The sequence below is a fragment of the Oryctolagus cuniculus genome, chromosome 1 (assembly GCF_051225735.1).
Source record: "Oryctolagus cuniculus isolate XC-2025 breed Fujian yellow rabbit chromosome 1, ASM5122573v1, whole genome shotgun sequence".
NCBI lineage: Eukaryota > Metazoa > Chordata > Mammalia > Lagomorpha > Leporidae > Oryctolagus > Oryctolagus cuniculus.
In genome coordinates, this window is record NC_142867.1 from 103,608,561 (window position 1) to 103,630,701 (window position 22,141).

General features: G+C 46.2%; 1 protein-coding gene across 8 annotated transcripts; it reads left to right on the top strand.

Annotated features, from left to right (window-relative positions):
* Positions 1-351: 351 nt before the first annotated feature.
* On the top strand, positions 352-20,551 carry LAYN (layilin). Of its 8 annotated transcripts, XM_002708467.6 has the most exons (8): positions 400-676; positions 1,307-1,330; positions 4,073-4,370; positions 9,464-9,621; positions 14,604-14,636; positions 15,226-15,309; positions 16,991-17,093; positions 20,128-20,551. In XM_002708467.6, exons 1-8 carry the CDS (start codon positions 592-594, stop codon positions 20,489-20,491), a joined length of 1,149 nt encoding a protein of 382 aa, XP_002708513.2. In that variant the 5' UTR covers positions 400-591; the 3' UTR covers positions 20,492-20,551. The 8 variants fall into 8 exon arrangements, with proteins under 8 accessions (XP_069921131.1, XP_089189824.1, XP_002708513.2 ...); XM_008261598.5 differs by lacking the exon at positions 1,307-1,330 and having other exon boundaries at positions 424-676; XM_089333689.1 differs by lacking the exon at positions 16,991-17,093 and having other exon boundaries at positions 442-676.
* Positions 20,552-22,141: the final 1,590 nt, after the last annotated feature.

Genomic DNA, 22,141 nt, shown 5'->3' on the forward strand with positions numbered 1-22,141 from the left:
CTCTTGACGCTATCCACGCTGTGTCCCATAGTCTTCCTGGCCGGTGGGCACCTGCCTGAGCATCTGTTCTTTGAGCCCACCGTTGCTTTCCCTGAGCACTGGAAGCGTAGGTAGGTCCGCACGCCCAGCCTCTCCCTTTAGCCCACGCCCGCAAAGCTGGGTGAACCTGGCTACAGCCCGGGGAATACAGGCGTGACGTGGTGCTGTTTTGTAGTTAGAGAGCGCTCTCCATCCGATTTCAGGGAAGATTTGGGTTTTCACTGAAGACTGGCGCTGGATCGCTCTGGGAAGGGCGGGGAGGGGCGGGGAGCCGGTCTACACAGGCTCGCTCCCCTCCGGCCAGCCGAGAGTCTGGCGCCCAGTGCTGGAGGAGGACGTCGGGGGCGGGCCAGCCGGCGGGGCTGCCCTCTCCGCAGTGACGTCCCAGGGGGCGGAGGGGCGCCCGCCGGACTCTGCGGTTCTCCCCGCCTCCTCCGGGCGCCCAGTCCGTCGGTCCTCGGGAGATGCCGCTGCAGTTGCGCACGCCGCCGCGGGTCCGGCCGCTGCACAGTCTTAGCGCCCGGCTGTCGGAGGGCGCACCCGAAACGGGCCATGCAGCCTGAGGCGGCGTTGCAGGCCGTGCTACTAACCGTGCTGCTGGCGGGTCCGAGAGGCGCCCCTGGGCGCCTGCTGAGCGGTGAGTGCGCGCGCGGCGGAGGGGGCTGGTGCCTTCCGGGCTCTGCTGTCGACCAGCTTCGAAGCCGCCAAGCTTCTTCCCTGGCCCTGTGCTGTAGGGTTGGAGCGGGCGCCCCCAGCCCCACTCTTGCATCCCGCGGAGTCCCCAGGTCCAGGGAACAATCGGCCCCCGTCTGGAACCAGACGGTTTCCCGCGGCCGCTCAGTTCCCTGCGCATCCTGTAACCCTAAAAATCCGTTCCTCGATCAGGCTTACCCGGGTGGGTCGGAGGACACAGGCTGAGTGGGGCATGGGCAAACCTGCATCCGTGGGTGCCCCGGGGTCCACTCCACTAAGCGGGGCACGGTAGCCTGGGGACCCCCACGCGGAGCAGGCTCACCATCTGGCCCCCACATCTACCGCCTACTCGGGGACGAAGCCGCAGGGGCAAGGTAGGGACTCTGGTGCGGTGGGAACCCTCTCTGCTACCCCGGTTCTCTTCTGGGGTGGGGCGAGGGGGGCGCAGCTGGAACCAGCGCCTGACACGAGAGCGCTTAGAGATCCGGAAAGCAGCGGAGTTAGCGCGGCCCGAGCCCCGCTGACTCCAGGGAATGACTCTGTGTGCTTCCTTCCTCCTGTCGTGTCACTGCAGCCTCGGACATGGACCCCAGAGGAGGTAGAGTGCTCTGGTTTCTTGCCTTTTCCAGTTGTTCTGCATGTCAGAGGGAGCATTGCCGTAACCTCTCTGCTTTGCGGGCTCCGACAGATGGAGAGAGGAGAGGAAGAACCTCCTCCACTCGGGTATCCCCGCTTGCGGAGCTGAAGTTGTTTCCGGACGGGGATGGGGAACAGAGCAGCAAAAGCGAAGGGAATGAAATTGCTTGGGCTGCATGGGCTCCGCAGTTGGTCGGGGTGGGGTGGGGGGCGGGGATGGTGGCTGACAGAGGTCTTTCCGCCTTTCCCCTTCCTGCGAGTCAGAAGACAGACACTTCCTGAAGGCAGGGGAACCAGATGGGCCCTCGGGCCTGCTTCCAGCTCTGGTTTGTCACTCAGCCACAGACCTGGCATGTGTGGCCACGCTGGAAACTCTTAACAAGGTGTTAGGCTTAGAAAAGTGGAGGCACCCGTAAATTCAGCTGCAGCTTCTGTTGCTCTGGCTGCTTGGTTGCTGCTGGGCTTGGGGGCTCCTTTGCCTCTCCTTTGCTGTCTGATTTGGCGCCAACTTTAAGGAATCACAGGAGCTTGGCTGGCCCAGCCTCCTCCCCAGGAGGAGGCCACAGCCACAGCCTCTCGGGCACACCTCCCTGGTGAGAATGTCCCCTCTTTGAGCTCTCCTGATTTGCTGCTGGGCCAGTCCAGTTAGAGTTTCTCTGTTTGGCAGCAACAGCCAAAGAATGAAAGGAAAAGGGAGAAGATGCAAAACTCCTATCACTTGTTGCTCCTGGAGAACATTGTTCTAAAAGTGATGAGAGAAATAGAAAATAAAGAGCTCTCTAGGTCATCTGTATGTCCTCTTCCCCATGTAGTGTCACCAATGCACTTAGCTATCTGGCCTATTGCCCAGTATTCTGGACAATACTGGGAATAATGAAAGCTGTCTGGCTCCCTACAAAGGTACAAACCAAGTTAGGAAAGTTGGAATATTCCAGAAGGTGTGGGAAGAGGTTCCCACATCAAAATCCTTTACCCTTCCCCTGTGGCATCAATCCACACCCACAGCCCACATTTTGGTTCTCTCCTTGCAGGGGACAACTCCCCTGTTGAAAGGTGGTTTTTGCTTTGTACCTTTGGACTCAGAAGCATAGGCTGTGAGTTCCTGTGGGATAGAAATGGGCATTTGTTTCTGTAATCCCAGCACCTCGCACAGCAACAGCCACAGAGTGGGCACTCAGGAGTAATGACACTCATGTTACAGTTACAGAAAGGGCTTCAATCACCCAGACACAAGCTGGGGCAGCATGTACTGGATGACGACTTTTTTTTTTTTTTCTTTGACAGGCAGAGTGGACAGTGAGAGAGGGAGACAGAGAGAAAGGTCTTCCTTTGCTGTTGATTCACCCTCCAATGGCCGCCTCGGCCGGTGCAGTGTGGCCACTGCACCACGCTGATCCAAAGGCAGGAGCCAGGTGCTTCTCCTGGTCTCCCATGGGGTGCAGGGCCCAAGCACTTGGGCCATCCTCCATTGCCTTCCCGGGCTACAGCAGAGAGCTGGCCTGAAAGAGGGGCAACGGGGACAGAATCCGGCGCCCCGACCGGGACTAGAACCCGGTGTGCTGGCGCCGCTAGGCGGAGGATTAGCCCATTGAGCCGCGGCGCCAGCTCTGGATGACTTCTTAATCACTCTGCAGTGGAATCCCAACCATTTGTCTGGGATGGACTTTGGCTCTTGGAGTGTCAGTTAAATGAGACACATTACGTGGGCTCCCAGTGCAATGTAAGCCTGGGGTTGAGTGGGGCTTCAGGTGTATACTAGCATGCCTTTATTATGGGTTCTGGCTCAGGTGATGCTGCTGATAGCGGTTTATCTTCAGCCAAATTCCTTAATTTCTCTAAGCCTCAGTTTTCTCATCTGTAAAATGGAGCATAATCAGCTACATCCTGGGATTGTAATGAAGATTAAACCAGATAAAGTACATATGTAAATATAAAATCCTTACCCTAGTTCATGGCACATAGTAAGTGTTCCACAAACAGAGATGTTGTCTTTAGGTCAAGAGACTTCACAAGCAGAAACCCCGTGCATCTGATGCACTTTGCTTCTGCCTGCTCCAGAGACAGACTGAATTCTCAGTCCTCCTGTGTAGACATGGGGTTCCAGGATAGGGCAGCCCACCCCAGACTTCAGAACGCCTCTCCTACCCGAAGGAACCACTGAACGGATACTCACTTTAAGCCACACTGTCCCTGAGACTCCCTGATGGCATGCTATTCGTGTGCTTTGAAGTGCATCCATAAATCTTTATCTACTTCTCTTTTAAGGGACAGTCAAAAATGTCTGCTTTCTCAAGAATCTGTAATGGAACAACAAAACATGGTGTCCCTACATGATATGGGCCTCAGAGTTTAAATGACTGCCTCTTCTAATTGAAAATGAATCTTGATGTGAATGGAAGGGGAGAGAGAGCGGAAGAGGGGAGGGTTGCGGGTGGGAGTGAAGTTATGGGGGGGAGCCATTGTAATCCATAAGCTATACTTTGGAAATTTATATTCATTAAATAAAAGTTAAAAAAAAATTACTGCCTCTTCATGCTGGAAGAGGTGCTAATTTGCTCTGGGAACCCTAACTGACATGATAGCAGTCTACTGATGAGTAATCAGAATTCCTGCCCAGGTATAGCCTCAATCAGATATGTACAGGCACCCCTGCCCTGGTATACTTTGTATACACAGAAACAAGTTGGTTTCTTTTTTTCTCTAGGACAGTTGGTGTGCCGGGGAGGGACACAGAGGCCTTGTTATAAAGTCATTTACTTCCATGATGCTTCTCGAAGACTGAACTTTGAGGAAGCTAAAGAAGCCTGCAGGAGGGATAGCGGCCAGCTGGTCAGCATCGAGTCTGAAGATGAACAGAGACTGATAGAAAAGTTCATTGAAAACCTCTTGGCATCTGATGGTGATTTCTGGATTGGACTCAGGAGGCAGGAAGAGAAACAAAACAACAGAACAGCCTGCCAAGACCTTTATTCTTGGACTGATGGCAGCTCATCAAAATTTAGGTAAGTGTGGGACCCTGACAGCGCTGAAAAAAAGCAGCAGGCCAGATCCAGGCTAGATCAGTGAGGAGGAGAAGCCTCAGCCAGGCAGAGCCCTGTGAAAGCAGCAGAGCAGGCACGAACCACAGCGCTGGTGGAGCAGTGAACTCAGCCCTGCTCCGGGTCCAACAGAGGTCCCAGAGCTCTGTTTGGGTGGCACTGTTTCTTTCTTTCTTTTTTTTTTTTTTTTGAAAGGCAGAGTGGACAGTGAGAGAGAGAGACAGAGAGAAAGGTCTTCCTTTTTCCATTGGTTCACCCCCCAATGGCCGCTGTGGCCGGCACACCCCGCTGATCCAAAGCCAGGAGCCAGGTGCTTCTCCTGGTCTCCCATGGGGTGCAGGGCCCAAGCACTTAGGCCATCCTCCACTGCACTCCAGGGCCATAGCAGAGAGCTGGACTGGAAGAGGAGCAACCGGGACAGAATCCGGTGCCACGACCTGGACTAGAACCCAGGGTGCCGACGCCATAGGCGGAGGATTAGCCTATTGAGCCATGGCGCTGGCCGTGGCACTGTTTCAACAGCCCACTGTGCTTGAATTCAGTGTTTCTGGCCATCTGGTCTTTTGGACTAGAACCTCATTAGGTCCTTGAGGGTGAGACTTAAGATGGGACTCCAGACATAGGGAATTAGGAAAATGAGCAAGGAACCCAAGCAAGATCTAAGTCTATAGATTGGCCAAGTGTGGGGACATCAGAAAGTGTCTGTCGACCCTCCTAAACCCACAGAATCAAGATTAACTCACATCCCAGCCTGGCATCATGACGCTGCCATCATCCTTCCGTAAAAAATACAGTGACATGGACAAAAGTTAAAACATCAAAATCGTAAGACAGACATAAGACTGAGAAAATGCTTGTAACAATTCTAACACAGAGTTAACAATATCTTCTTGTAATAAGGTATGTATGTAATACAATAAGACACTGAGACCCCAAAATATAAAGACAAAAGATCTGAGCACAGTTCACGTAAGAGAATATCTAACAATCAAATGGGAAAAAAAGGTCTAAACTCACTTCAATCAAAAGAATTCAGATTAAAACATTTTTTACCTGTTGTGTTTAAGGTAGCATGTTGTATCTATTACAATCTACCCATTGTGCTGACCAAATCCACCTCTTCAAATAAATCCTGGGAGCCGCTTCTCCAGGATTCTCATGGGCCTCTAAGCCTGGGGAAAACAAAGGAAGCTTAGTACGATGACTGCTTCCCATCTGTGCAGCTGACCTCCCTGCTCTCTATTCAGCCCAGGTTCCCTAACCCTCTGCTGGTGTCATCAGCCTTGTGACATGGCCCATACCCTCATTTCTGAAGAGTCTAAAGCCCTAGTCACCTGTACGTCTCAGGCTAGAGTTAATGTATTTTTCCATTGACCATTAAGTTGGACAAGTAAGTACAGCAAGAGGTGCCCAAGTAGGTAACCTGGGCACCTTCTCCCTGCTCATAATTTAGAACAGCAGACCTTCCTCCCTTGAGGATTAGTGCCAGTCATCTCCTGCCAAGACGGTGACTTCTCTTCTTGGAGGCTGGCCTCTGTACACAAGGATCCCAACATGTCCAAATATACCCCTAACTCATAGTTACATAAAACTCTTGCTGTGTCTTCTGGTAGAGGTATTTCCCTTTGCGAACCAAAGCCTCGAATTTCCCAGAGCCCAGCGTTGCAAGAATAGTAAGCACAAATTCTTTACTAGTGGTGCCAAACAGGTCTACTCCTTTTTCCTCTTCTTGGCCCCCAGAATCATGTATTCTACGCTTGGAGACATGGGACCGTATACATCATTGACTTAAGGTGCATAGCGCATCATGCAGGCTAATGCCCTGGCCCTGAAAAGCAATGCCTCTAAGATGATGCTTCCACTGTTTTCAACAAGCTGTTCTATCACTCTGTCTGCTGGCAGCTTCAGGATGATGCAGTACATGATGTGACTAGTCCATCCCATGGCCAGGGACCTACTCTCACCCCTCCTTTGCTATAAAGTAGTTCCCTCTGTTTTATGAGATGTTATTTGGGCTCCTGTTCTGGTAGATTAAATAGCGGGTATGCCGTTAGGAGTGCTGCTGACTAAGCCCCTGATCCCGGAAAGACAAATCCACACTCAGATTGTATGCTATTCCTGTTGAAATGAATCACTGTCCCTTTCAGGGGCCCAGTGGATGCCAGGTTGGTCTCCTCAAGTGTGGTGCTGCCCAAGAGACTCAGCAGTGGTCTCTGCTGCTGGGAGGCTGGACATCGGCTTCAGCAGTAGTGAGATCAGCCTGCTTAGGTCAGTGGTAGTTAGATCAGTGGGAGCCAATCTGTTGCATCTGTACATAGCCTCCATCTTGGCTGCCAGGACTGTGGTGGCTGCTAATGGCTCACCAGCATCACCTGATGGTTAGTGTCTCTTCCAGAGTAAATGCTTCGTGGTGGGCTTTAATCTATGATAAAAAGATTATCCTACGTTATGACCACTCCCATACATCTGTTCCCATTTATCCAAGACCTCCCAGTCCCCATCTTTTAGTCTTTCTCTGTTTAAGCTGCTCATCTGTTGCCATGCTATTTGCCCTACCCCTGAGTGTTTATATATTCTAATCTCTGATAACTTCTCTTCCCATACAGAGCAGTTAACCAGATTAACCAGCTGTAGTGATGCAACAACCAAAGCTCTGACCTTACCACTATCTTTCAAGGCTACTTCTGAGTGGGACCTCAGTGCAGCTGCAATGCAGCTTCTGTCCATTTTGGTTTGTGTTCCCATACTTAGCTGACCTATCCACGAGCCAGGCTCAGGCTGCCTCTGTCAGCCATCTATAAGGGATTCTCTCAGACAAAAATAGCTATGAGCTAAGGGAGAGGCTCTGGTACAACAGTGATAGAAGTCTGCTCTGCCTGCTCATACAGTGCCCATTGGTCTTGCTCATACAGTGCCCTTTAGTCTTGGGTATACTTCTTCTATATTATAATAAATAGATTCTAGGTCCACTCTTCTGAGATTAGGTATGTCCCAACCACCAAGAGTGTTTATTCAGCTCAAATATTTGGGGACTGGGGAACGAGCACTGCCTTGGTTTCACTGTGAGCTGGTCCTTAGCCAGACCTCTACTTAACACCTGGCCCCAGTATGCTCCCACTCTAATGGGTGGCTTTGATACTTCAAGCCTGAACATCAATGTCAACTTGCACCCTGTGTTTGACAGTCCTTATACTATTTGGATAGTCCCCACTTCCTCAGTGTGTTATTACTTGAGTAAATGCCCACAGGTCTCTCTGGGAGAATAGGAAGTCATTACCACATGCACTTGTCATGGTGTTGCTGGTCCTTATTCCTGGGAACCTGGCTCACCCCTCCCAGCAAGTTCTGTGGAGGAATACTGGCTCCGGTCCAGAATCATGCACCAGGCATAATATTCCACCTGGCTACGAGAAGAACTAGCATAAAGCTATAAGGCTGCTAGGGAGGGGAACAAGGCACAGCAGGGTAGTGGGCCCAATGGGGTTGGAAAATGGTCTGGAGGCAGTAATGTGGTGCAGAACCCAGCCCCCACCTGGGTTCCCAGCTGTCCAGGTAGTGTCCAAGGAGTGTGTACTGCAAGCTCAGCTGTTTTACAGGAAAACCCTCACTGGGTGCAACAAAGAATCTTCTTTGTTGCATAGTAACATAAGACTCAAGCAGAGCCATATTGTGGTGCCACCAGGAGACCTGTCTCTTGACTGTCTCTTTCTGGAGGCGGGGCTCTGAGCAGCAGTGTGCAGCTCAAAGATCTGAGCTTCAGGGTAAGATCTGGCCCCAGAGGGCAACAACTCAGTCAGGTAACCAGACAGACTACAAAGCCCAACCCAGTGTCGACACATGGGATGGGTGCTTGCAGATTAAAATTCTCCATGGGATCCAAGGCTTTAATTTGACACCTACATATCTAACTGGATAGCAGCACCATTTAATTCTAAGAGCCACCATGTAGTAGAGCTAAGGCTGCTAATGCATCCCTTCAGAGGTAGGGAGATAAAGATCACACATCTGACAGTGGAGGCTGAGGGCTTCATCATCAGCTTTATCAAGTGGAAACAATTTAAAAATGGAAAAAGACCAAAAGGCCCTCCTACTCTTATACCCATCCCTCACCTGCTTTGCTGGCTTCTGTACTTTGGAAAGTCTTGCTCAGATGCTTGCTCTTCCCACCTACATCCCAGGACTAGGAAGGCAGTTGTGGCTGTAGAAAAGCTGGGGAGACGGGAGCAGGCCAGGCTCTGGATGCGATAAGCCATGCCTCTTCTCGGTGCATCTGACATCTAAATAAGAAACAAAACTCAATTATCCAAAAGTAAAAAAGAAATAAGATCTCCCAGACTAGCCCTGCCAGCTGCTTGTTCTTCTCATTACTTTGCAGCCATCATGTGGAATTCCATCCTTGCTAAGGGGTTGTGGCACATGTCAGATGATTGACTGTGATAGCCATATAACAAAGCATATGGTTCTGTTTATTCCCTCCCTCTCTGTATTGTGTCCTGAAGCAGAATTGTATGTTTAAGGCTCAGTGGAATTTGAGGAGAAAACAAAGGCTTTGTAGTCTTGGGATATCCACTACCCCAAAGTTTGGACATGGATTGCATATGATTTAAGTGTATCCTTAAAGATTCATGTGTTAGAATCTTGGTCCCCAAGTGTGGTGATGGTGAGGTGATGGAACCTTTAAGATGTGGGGCCTACTGGAATGTGATTAGGTCACTGGTCACTGGAGGTGCTGTCCCTGAAAGAGACTAATGTACTTCTTGCAGATCCCCATTAGTTTCCCATGAACTTTGTGCTGTTATAAAAAGTGCGGCCTGGCCCTGAAGTCATTCGGGCTTTCTGTCTCACCATGTGATCTCTCCACATGAGCTTCTGCCATAGTGATGCCATGCGCCATAAGGCCTTTACCACGGCCAAACAGAAGGGCCACCTGGGCTTTCAGCCTCCAAACCTCTTTTCTTTCTAAAGTTCCCACCTTCAATACCTTGCTGTAGTAACAGAAAACATATTAACACAGCATCCTTCTCCGGTTGCCTCTGTTGTTGATTCATCACCTACAGGAACTGGTACGTGGACGAGCCTTCCTGCGGCAGCGAGGTCTGTGTGGTTATGTACCATCAGCCATCGGCACCTGCTGGCATCGGGGGTCCCTACATGTTCCAGTGGAATGATGACCGGTGCAACATGAAGAACAATTTCATTTGCAAATATTCTGATGGTAATAAATCCTCTCCCAAGTGACGTGGCTACATTCTCAACCTCCTCTCTCATTTCACAAGCAGTTGCTAGTACCAAGAATTTGTTATGTGATCTCTGAGAAAGCTTCTTGCAAGTGCCAACAGTGTTAAACTTTGGGAATTCTTGTAAGGGGAAGATGTCATGACATTTCCCCATCTAGGATTATCTAGCAAAGGGAAGATTATCAGATGCTAAGAGAAGGGCTAGAAAAAAAGAGTCTGATTTACGTGTGATAAAGCAAGACTTCTGAAAACTCCAGGAAATAAAAAGTCCTCTCCAGGCTTAAAGCCCTCTCCAAAGTCTTATTCTTTCCACATGTGAGGTTGGCTGTAGGAGCTTGGAATAAGCTAGCCATTGCTCCTACAAGGCCAACGATCATGTGAGATTGTTTACTGTGGCATGAAGGAGACACAACAATGACCCGCAGAAGTAGCTGATAAAGTACACCAATTTCTCTGGCATTGGGCAAGACAGCAGGCACTTTGATGATCAGGTTTAAACTCCCCAGACCACCCTTGTGTATGCCTTACCAATTCCAGTTGTATTTGCTGCCAGATCTATAAGATTTTTGAATTGGCTGCAAGCCCATCGTCTCCCTCTGCTGATGTTTCCCAGATTCTTCCATTGGAACTGACTTAGATTTAAACTTGAACTGGTTTTTGATCTGTCTCTGAAGTTTCTCACCTCCCCAAAAGCCAACTGTTTGGCCCAAATTCTGCATTCTTTCCTGAGAGGAATAGAGTGACTTGTTAGTTATATCTAGTTGGGGCTAAATAACCCTGCCAGTTTAATGCTGTTTGAATTGGACTATGTACTGTAGGAAATTTTTGTTGTTAAAAGATGTTTTTCCTCTGATGAATTCTTCTCTCCAATGACCTGGCTCTCCCCACCATATGCCACAGGCAGGGAGACCGCAAAAATCTAGACTGCTTATCAGGTACTTTTCTTAGGGCAATAAAAGCAAAACACTTGTGACAAACTGGCTTTCTATCGCTTTTAATCATTGCACCATGATTCAAATTTCTCCACTTATTTAACATTTCTAAATGTAAGGTTTTGAAATTTGCCTTAACATCCTTTTATTTTTTAACCTTTGGTGCCTTTTAAAGCAGAAATGACATTGTTCAGTAATTTTGATATTGCTGTTAGCACCCCTTGACCTAAAGGAACAAAGTGGGGGGTGGTTTCAGAAGAACCCAGAGAAGGCTAAGGGTCTTGGAGGAGAGCCCGTCCAACGAGAGCTGTAACCACAGAATGCACCTCTCAAACCCTGCTGATGTAGGAAGGGGGCCTGGGGAATAGATATTGTAATCTCTCTCTCCTCCTACCCTCTGATCTCCTGCCTTTACTTCTCTTTGGTCTAATCAGAAACAAAGGACCAGTGAGTTCCAATGAAACAGGCCATAAAAATTGGCTTCCCAGGGCACAGAGGAAAGAGAATGGATCCAACAGAGGAAAGTGTGCACATGGAGGGGGAAAAAGCTAACATCTTGCCTCCATGTGGCCAGCCATCCTCAGGAAAAGTTCACCTTAGCATGCCAACAAAAGCTAAGCATGACCAGACCTTGCCTGCATCTCCGGCCTCAATTCTCACCACTTTTAACTCTTCCTCCTCAACATATTCCAATACCATTGCACTTAATGCAGTTCCTTGAGAGCTCTTAATTTCCTGTGCTTGGAACACCCTCACCTCTTTCCCAGTCAACTTATTCTCATCCTTCAGGTTCAGGTTAAACATCACCTTCTCTCCTAACAACCAACTGCAACAGGTGATCCTGGATTGGCTCCTGGACCATGTTGATGATGATGGTAGTGGTGGTGGTGACAGTGACAATGATGATGATGATTTTCTATGAAGGACATTATTAGGACAATTGTCAGAACTTGAGTAAGGTTTGTGGATTACATAATATTACTTCAATGTTGATTTCTTGGTTTTTGCCATTGTACTGTGGTTATGTAAGAGAATAGCCTCTTCCTTTTCAAGATTCATTCATTCATTCATTCATTTGAAAGGCAGAGCAAGAGAGAGACAGCGAGTGACAGAGAAAGACAATCTTCCTTTTTCTGGGTGATTTCTCAAATGGCAGCAAAAGCCAGGCCTGGGTCAGGTCGGAGTCAGGAGCCTGGAAATCCATCCAGTTCTCCCATGTCCTTGGTCCTCCCAAGTACTTGAGCCACCTTCTGCTGCCTTCCCAGGCCATTAGCAGGGAGCTGTATTTGAAGCAAAGCAGCATAGACTCAAACCAGCACTCTGGTATGGGATTCTGGCGTCACAAGCATCAGCTTAACTTGCTATGCCATACACCAGCTCCCCCACCCCACCCCACATTTAAACACAGAATGAAGTCTTTAGGAGTAAAGGGATACTATATCTTCAAGTTATTCTCCAGGAAAAAATGGTGTATGTGTGTATATATACAGACAGTTACATGTGTCTCTGTGTGTGTGTGTGCATGTGTGTACGTACACAGACACAGAGATGGGGCAGGCATCTGGCACAGCATTTTAAGACACTGCTTGGAATGCTCACATCCCACATCAGAGTATCTGAGTTCAAGTCCTCACTCTGCTTCCAATTCTAGCTTCCTGCTAATGCACACCCAAGGAGGCAGCAGGTGATGGCTCAAGTAGTTAGGCCCCTGACATCCACAGGAGAAACCCAGACTGAGTTCTGGGCTCCAGGCTTTGGCCTGGCATACAGGGCTCCTAGCTGTTGTGGATATCTAGGGAGCGAACCAGTGAATGGAATCTGTGTGTCTGTCAGTCTGTCTCTGCCTTTCAAATAAGTTGACAATTCAACGTTAAAAATTTTTTAAGGCATAGGATAAATTGATACAGAGGCAAAATAAGTAAGTAAATGCAATGTGGTGAAATGATAAGGTAAAGGATAATGAGAATTCTTTGAACCATTTTTGCAAATTTTCATAAATCTGAAATCAATTCAAAATAAGAAGTTAAAAAAATAACTTCCTCTGAAAAGTCTTCCAGGACCCTTCAAAATTAGATTAGGCATTCCTCCTCAGAGAATCAGATCACCTCCACACAGTGTACCTTAACTGCCTGGTGACGAGTTTGCCCACTTCACTACCTGGTTGACATGAAGCCAGGAAACATATATGTTGAACCACTTAATGGGCTACGAGATGATCACTCATGTGGTTTCTTTTTTTTTTTTTTTTTTTTTGACAGGCAGAGTGGACAGTGAGAGAGAGAGAGAGACAGAGAGAAAGGTCTTCCTTTGCTGTTGGTTCACCCTCCTATGGCCGCCGCAGCCAGCGCACCGCGCTGATCCGAAGGCAGGAGCCAGGAGCCAGGTGCTTTCCCTGGTCTCCCATGGGGTGCAGGGCCCAAGCACTTGGACCATCCTCCACTGCACTCCCGGGCCACAGCAGAGAGCTGGCCTGGAAGAGGGGCAACCAGGACAGAATCCGGCGCCCTGACTGGGACTAGAACCCTGTGTGCTGGCGCCGCAGGCAGAGGATTAGCCTATTGAGCCATGGTGCCAGGCACTCATGTGGTTTCCACAAGATAGCATAACATCCCATCAAGAGATTGGTGAATGGGAGTTTCTATAACTAAATGTGAGAACATGACCACACAGAGTCAGTCACATGCTGGCCAGTCTAAACCCTTGATTACTTCTGTAGTATGCAAAAGGCATAGGCATATTCAGAGAACTCAGACGTCTCACAGATACGTGTAAGGGATCAAAGAAATGCTGCATTGATGGGCCATGTTGACTGCAGTTTTGCACCATGGACTGAACCACAGGGGGTGACAATATGAATAGATTATGCAGTTATCACTGAATATACTGTGTATTCCAATGGAATATCACAACATTAATGTTATTTAATATTCTCCTGTACTTCCAGATTTTATGGCCATCCTGTAGAATATAAACTCCTTAGAGGGCAGAGATTATTTAATTTGCTATTGTATCTCCGCTACCTCATGCAGTTATGTCTCCTTTCTATTTTAATTTTCATTTGAATTTATTTGGTTGAAATCCTAGTTCATTTACTTATTACCTGTGAGATTTGTGCAAATTACTGAATCACCCTATATTGTGATTTCCTCATATTTTAAAAAAAACATAATAATAAGACTACCTCATGAGACTGCTATCAGGATTGATTTCATTAATGTACAACTCTTAAAATAGTTTCCATGTAAGTGCTGTGTGCTTTTTGATTTTAATAAATGAATGGCTTTGTATTTGAGACACACAGACTTATGATAAGATGATTAAAAGTTTCTGTCTTTTCTAAAGGAAAGTTTGAATAGGATAAACCTCGCCTTAGATTTCTAAAATCTTGCCCTTAAAAAGCCTGTCCCTATGAACCCCAGAGCATCTGGTTAGCATAACAGACTCACTGCCGATACAAGAGGTGGATGCACTTTCAGTCAAAAGCAAAAACATTTCACCTTGACTTTGCTGAGATAGTCTCAGGGCTGGCCAGTAATCTACTCAGCTCCTCAACCACTTCTACTACTTGGAGATTAGTTTCTGGCTAAAACATCCCCTACATGAACTAATAAAATGCCTGTGGTTGCTTTAAAAAAAGAATGCAGGCTGGCAGTGTAGTGGGGAAGGAATAGAGATTTTTGTTAAAACTAGATTAGCTTTACTTTAATAGGAGTTGAAGCTGTATGATGGCACATATTATGCCAGTCTTTCTACTTTTGTGCGTATATGAACATTCTCATGCTTAAAAGTTTTAAAATACTTTTTTAAAAAGAAAAAAGCATGAAAGTAAAGTTGGGGGAAAGCTAGCCTTTGTGCAAAAGTCATTCTTTTGACATACTAACCTAGTTCCTGGTATCTAGTAACAATAAATTAAGTTTATTGAATGACTGAACAAGCAAATAAAAAGACACCATGCTGTAGTTCATTTCATTCAGATGGCATGAAAATTATATAGTTATTATTTTCATTTTTGTTTTCTTCTACCATAGAGAAACCAACACCTCCTTCTACAAGGCTGGGAGGTAAGCCTGTCATTTGAAATATGGGTTAATTTGGGCTTTTCCATAGCTTTTCTTAATAGGTTAGAACCACATGTCCTTTAGACCAGATTATTCAACAGAAAGGCCGCTAATGTTAGCCCAGACAGTTTGGACCAGCATATGCCACACCTAGCCATGGCAACCAGTTCACTATCTCAATCTCTAGTATTGTCTCTTTCTCTCAAAACTGAAAAGCAACTGTTGAAAGTTCAGTTTGGGATGTTACTTGTTACTAATGACAACATGAAGGGAATGATTTAATCTAATGAGACACACTGATTATTGATGACTCCAGAAGTGAGCCATTGGCTGTTCTTCTTGGCACTTCAGTGCTTTATGCACATCAGTGCCATCTGCTTATTAATGACTTTGGCCCTGATCCTCAGCAGGTAAGCAACTAAACCTCTAAGGCAGGAAATTCCACCCCTTGCTTTTTTTTTTTTTTTTTATAAATGGCACTGGTCAAATTGCTACTGCTTAGTGGCATCCCAATTTGAACATGATGGGACCTTGGAGAACACCTGGATTATGATGCCCTTCTACAAGTTCTCAAGTTCATGTGTCTCTCCAGGTGCAGCAACAGAGCCAGCTACGCCCATACTTCCAGAAGAAGCGCAGAAAGAAGATGCCAAAGAAACATTTAAAGAAAGTAAAGGTATGTACAGCACACACACCTGGGAGAAACAGATAATGAGACTCCCTCGATCACAAATAACCCATGGTTACATTCCCTACTTTGTTCTCTCCCATGGCTACTTGCAACTGGAACTATATAGGGCAACTGCGACTTTGCAAAAATCATCTGAAAAGTTAGGTTTCACCAGTGAAATATGCAAAGGGAGTTATCCCAAGACAGCTGAGATTACACGAGACAGAAAATGAAGACAGAACCAGGGAGTCAAAAGGTGGGGTGAAGAGAGGTGGGGCTGAGAGAGCAGATGTAAAGAGAAACAAGACCAGAAGGACCCAAGCCATAATACATAACATCCATGATTAATATTCTTCTGTGAAACAGAGGAAATGGACAGAAACATTTAAAAGTGAAGATCACAAAAGGTCAAAGAAAATGCAGTGATAAACCAGGTGCTAATGGATCTTAACCTCACTCTTGCCCTGACTTCCAAAAGAAAATCTGGATTCTGGTCATTGGGTAACTTTTAAAAACCACTTAACTTCTCTATGCTTTAAGTTCACCATTTGCATAATAGAAGAAATATTTTCCTTACTAGCTGAGGGCATTACTGTGACCGTGAAGTGTAATAGAGTTTTATAATACCACAGTTGAATTCTGACATGAGCCAGTGGAGTTAGCACAAAGTCCATAGCTTACGGGCACAGTTCATAACAAGAATGCCCCCACTTCAGGCATCAGACACAAGTTGGGGTGGGGGTGTCAGGAAACTCACACTTCTGATCAACTGGCTACAAATCCAAGGGTGCCCACTACCCCCTCCCCCCTCGGTTTTGATCATTCACTAGAACAACTCACAGATCCCAGGAAAACATTATAGTTGTATCTACATTATGCACGATACGAATCAGGAACAGCCAGATGAAGAGACACATAGGGCTAGGTCTCCAGGTGGGGAGCTTGTGTGTCCTGTCCTAATGGAATCCAGATGCATCATCATCCTCCTGGCACACCAATGTGTTTATCAGCCAGGAAGCCCTACTGAGCTTCAATGTCCAGAGGTTTCATTAGGGTTTCATTTCCTATGGAGGACTGAGTTGTTCATTGGCCATGTGATAGAATTCAATCTCCAAAGGCAGGCTGCTGTCACCTGGCTCCAAGCTCCTCTCTTCTCCTATAATTACATCATCACATGTTTAGATATGACCAGCCCTCATCCTGAGACATCTTACAATAAAGACTGATATGGACTGAGAAACTCATAAGTCACCCCTACTTCCCCCAAGTAAATTCCAAAGACTTAGAGCCTGCCTCCCAGGAATCAGGGACAAAGGCTAGTAAAATTCTTTACTATACAGCACATACAATGTGGGAAAATGCCTTGAGCAACATAAAAAGTTCTAGGTGAAGGTGGCTGGCATTTCTGCTGCTCATTGTTATTACAGTGATGTTTGTAGCTGGTTTTTGATGGTTGCCAGGTTTGCAGTCTTATAGAATAAAAAAAAAAAAGCAATATCTGGATGGTGGAGAATCTTTGGGTCAGTGGACTCTTGCTAACTCATTACTGTGTGTCTGTTTCCCGCTAGGAATGTGCTCTTTGGGGTACTCTGTTGATTATGCCTTCTAAAGCCTGTTTTGAAGCATGTGTACATCACACACACAGAGAGAAATCATCCATTCTGACAATGCGCTTTTTTATTTCCAGAAGCTGCCTTGAATCTTGCCTATGTCCTAATCCCCAGCGTTCCCCTCCTCCTTCTCCTTGTGGTCACCACAGTTGTATGTTGGGTTTGGATCTGTAGAAGGAGGCAAGTAAAACCTTCCTTACCTAAACCTTTATGTCTTCTGCAAGCTGAGATTGGGACATTGCCCTGTTCGCTGCATTAAAAGCACAGGCAGCATTAGGACAATCACCATTGCAGACGTGAGTGTAAATTCTCTGATGGGCACCGGGTATTCAGAAAGACCAAGCGTTTGTGCTTAGCTATGACTATATAATAATCTCGTATTTATTCCGTGGATGTATGGAAGGCCTTAAACAACTTGAAGGGAGAAACCATGTTATTCACCCTTTCAGTACCCATGAGTAGACCCTCACTCTGCAAACGTTCAGTGAATGAAGGAGTAAACAGGGAGTCATATCGAAAAAGGACCATTCCAAATCATTCTAGAAACATCTGACACTAAACCACTTAATTCAAATTGAGAGAGCCAAGATCCTTTTCATTGACTTTTCTTTTAGCTGAATACACAGCTGTAGGTTGCTACAAAACAGCTGTACTGTGCAGCCTAGACAACCTCTAGGTTCTCAGAGCTCTTTTCTGTTTCCTCTCGTTACTCATCATCATAGCATGCATGGAAGAAAGCTAGGATTCCCATTTTACAGCAGGAAAACTAAGGTTCTATTTGAGAATTGCCTCTTTTTGATGACCAGTAGAGATGAATTAGTAAGATCCCAATGTATAATCTATTTCATTTAATAATAAACCTCTTTATAGAATTATTATAGGGATTAAATCAGTGAATAGATGCAGTGCAGGCACTCAAAAATGTTGTAAGCACTGAAAAAATGAGCTAAGCACTCAAAAATGTTGGCTATTATGATCATTTTTATTAGTTATTTCCTTTGACTCTAAAATTACAATTACTAGAAGGGTGAAACCAGGTTACTCACAGTATAGTTGTAAAAATTTCAGATACATTTTCCAGCTGCTTATTCTGCAGTTGGTTCTTGATTTCCCTTCCTTACTCTAGCTCCTTACTGCAATTTTGGAATTGTGATTGTAAAGTGGAGATTTGTCCATCCCAAGTATTTTTAACCTGCTTTTGTGCCACAGTCTGCTGTAGCAGTCTGGTGAAGCCTATAGACTCCTTCCAAAAACTATATATATATAAAAGATTTATTGATTTATTTGAGAGACAGATTTACAGAGAGAGAGGTATCTATCCACTGATTCACTCCCCAAATGGCTGCAACAGCTGGAGCTGGGCCGATCTGAAGCCAGGAGCCAGGATCTTCTTCCGGGTCTCCCATATGGGTGTAGGGGCCCATGCACCTGGGCCATCTTCCACTGCTTTCCTAGGCCATTAGCAGGGAGCTGGATCAGAAGTGGAGTATCTGGGACTTGAACCAGCCCCTTTATGGGATGCCAGCACAACAGGCAGAGGCTTAACCTGCCTTCCAAAGTCCCAGCCCTCCAATATTTTTAAATGCATAAAATAGCATACATTTGATTGCAAAGGACATAATTCTATTGTAATAGTTGAGAAAAATATTTACAAAAATGAGAAAGCAATAAAGTAATACATGTTTTCTGTTAATGCTTCTTCATTTAGTGGTAGGTATAATTATAATTTAAAATAGAGGGGCCAGCACTATGGGGCAGTAGGTTAATCCTCTGCCTGTGGCGCCAGCATCCCATATGGGCGCCGGTTCTAGTCCCAGGTGCTCCTTTTCTAATCCAGCTCTCTGCCGTGGCCTGGGAAAGCAGTAGAAGATGGCCCAAGTCCTTGGGCCACTGCACCCACATGGGAGACCGGGAGTAAGCCCTGACTCCTGGCTTCGGATCGGCACAGCTCTGGCTGTTGCGGCCATCTGGGAAGTGAACTAATGGACGGAAGATCTTTCTCTCTGTTTCTCCCTCTCACTGTCTGTAACTCTACCTCTCAAATAAATCAATAAAATCTTCAAAAAAAAAGAAAAAGAAATAGAGTCAAGCATACAATATTCATATAATATTTGAAGACATCTATAGCTGTGAAGCAAAATGAAAACATCTATGATTTCTGTTGGTAATCAAGATATTATTCATTTACTCTGGTCTATTACCTCTGTTCATAATGGAAGGCTGCAATAAATTTCACTTAGAGATGAGGTTTTATTTATTTATTTATTTATTTTTGACAGGCAGAGTTAGACAGAGAGAGAGACAGAGAGAGAAAGGTCTTCCTTTTTCCGTTGGTTCACCCTGCAAATGGCCACTACGGCTGGCATGCTGCTCCGATCTGAAGCCAAGAACAAGGTGCTTCCTCCTGGTCTCCCATGCGGGTGTAGGGCCCAAGCACTTGGGCCATCCTCCACTGCCTTCCCAGGCCACAGCAGAGAGCTGGACTGGAAGAGGAGCAACCAGGACAGGATCTGGCGCCCCAACCGGGACTAGAACCCAGTGTGCCAGCGCCGCAAGCAGAGGATTAGCCTAGTGAGCCATGGTGCCGGCCTAGAGATGAGTTTTTAAGATGTGATTGTTTGTGCATCTAGTTCCTTTGTGTTTGCTTGTTTGTTTGAAAGGCAGAGAGACAAAGAGATCTCCCATCTGCTGAATGACTCCCCACATGCCTGCAAATAGCCCCAGTTGGGCCAGGCCAAAGCCAGAATCCTAGAACTCAACCAGGGTCTCCCATGTGAATTGCAGGGACCGAAGTACTTGAGCCATCGCTGGTGCTTCCCAGGATGTGCATTAGCAGGAAGCTGGAAAGGAGAACAGAGTTGGGAATTAATCCCAGACACTCTGATATGGGATGCACGCATCCCAAGTGGTTGCTTAACTGCTGCACCTAAAGTCTACCCCAAGCATTCAGCTCTATCCACGGGTCCTCTGAAAATTTCAGGGGCCCCAAGTTAATAACTCCTGTCCTACAGTCTGGCAGCAGTGAGTGAGAGATACACAATGCGTCAGAACATAATACTTCCCTGTTTTGTTCCCCTACCCCAGTGCCCTGGCCTGTATGTTATGCCTGTATGTATGCCTGCCAGGGTCACTTCCTCCTGCCTGCACAGAAAGCACAGGGATACTCACAGTGGCCTGGTCTCAGATATTCAGCCATGATTTTCTTTCCTCCTAGAAAACGGGAGCAGCCAGAACCTAACACCAAGGAACACCGCACCATGTGGCCCGCTCCTCACCAGGAGAACAGCCCAGACCTAGAGGTCTACAACGTCATCAGAAAACAAAGTGAAGCCGACTTAGCTGAGACCCGGCCAGACCTGAAGAATATTTCATTCCGGGTGTGTTCCGGAGAAGCCACTCCTGATGATGTGTCTTGTGACTATGACAACATGGCTGTGAACCCATCAGAAAGCGGGTTCATGACTCTGGCGAGTGTAGAGAGTGGATTTGTGACTAATGACATTTATGAGTTCTCCCCGGACAGAATGGGGAGGAGCAAGGAGTCTGGATGGGTGGAAAATGACATATACGGGTATTAGGATGCATGGGGAAAAAAAAGAAAAGAACTTTCAAGAATGAGAAAGAAATAAGAAACAAAATGCTCCTATTTTCTATGAGGAAAATATTCAGAAGGTCTATGAAAATGCTCAGATCAGCATGTGACCCCCAGTAGCCCGAGTTCGGGCTGAATCCTTTATCCCAGCCTCTCACCTCGCTCAGTCTTGTGAGGAAGCACCTGCCCAAAGCCCAGCACCTAGGAGAGTCTTGATGAGTGGCAGCTGATCATCACTGTCCCTTAGCTGGCAGGGATAAGTGTGTGACTTTGGAGCTTGGAAATTGCGTCTCAAAGATGCATTTTCCTTGCCCTGATCTGCAGCACACACTTTATACCAAAGAGATGAAACTACACATCTTTTCAAAGCCCATGTATGGTAGCCCCAGGCTGGCCTGCACAACACTGATTCTCATATTTTTTTCTTTTTTTTTTTTTCAAAGAATAAAGTTTAAAAAAAAAAAAAGCAGAAAGCAGAATGTTACTCAGTTTCTGTCTACAGCCCGTCCTCTGCATGTGGCCTCAAGGGACCTTTATTCCTGACATCCAAACTTGGAAATATACAACTTGGAAATACTTTAGAAACTAGAAATATTCTAGGCTTACTTGTGCTCCCAGCCCTGATACTGTGCATTGCTCTGTTTGTGTTTTACAGCAGCAATAACAATATTCCTAGTAATGGTAATAATCCTATGTCTTGTTTGAAGAAACAGACTATTTAAAATACCTTTAGTGTCAGACCCAGAGAAAAGTTTCTTAGCCTTGCACCAATTATGTACATTTAGAAGGTCTGAAAGCCATTACTTAAATCACCAGCAACCTCTCTCTCATCTAAATAATCTTATTATTTTATTATTTTTTATTCTTATTAACTTTTGCTCATGCATCTCATTCTTCAATAACTTAGCAACTTGGCCTCACATATGGAACACAAACTAGTCAGAGTTAACTAGGCTGGGTCAGTGCAGTACTGAATGCAATGGAATGTAATCAGTGCCCAATTCTCTGCCCTCCTGGGGCAGACAACTGGGTGAGTAACAGAAACATCATTTCTGCTGGCTCAGAGAGTGTGTTCTGTGGCATGAAAATGTTTCCAGCAAAAATAGTGAACACTGAGTTGCAAGGACTGGTTCCCATTTTGTTTCAGACATCCTGGCTCTGTACTCTGTCCCTCTATCCCACAGCTCTGGCCTCCACGGGTAGGAATCCTATCTGCCCCTTGGCACTGTACCTCCTGCAACCTATGACAGCATAGTAATCAGTATTTGTGGAATGGGTGAACAATGCAGCTTTCAGATTGATGGAAAACAGCCTAAATGTTCCAGCTGAAAGGTTTGCAGGACCTGTTTTACACACTCCCCTGGGTGGAGGAAGCAATTGAGTAATCTGAGTTTGAAAAGCACTCCTACTGCTTAGAAAGGATGCATAGTGACAAGTCAACAGAAACTGATGCATTGTGTTAGCAACTTACTTTGGCTACATTACTAAACAAAATGAGGATCCACTCTTAATCCATAGGAGAGTAAGATTATAAGCATAGTGGACTCTTCGATTTTCAGTGTCTTACCTTTGTCAAGAATGTGTTATGTACTCCACAACCCACAGATCCTATTCGTACATGTCTGTACACAGCCGG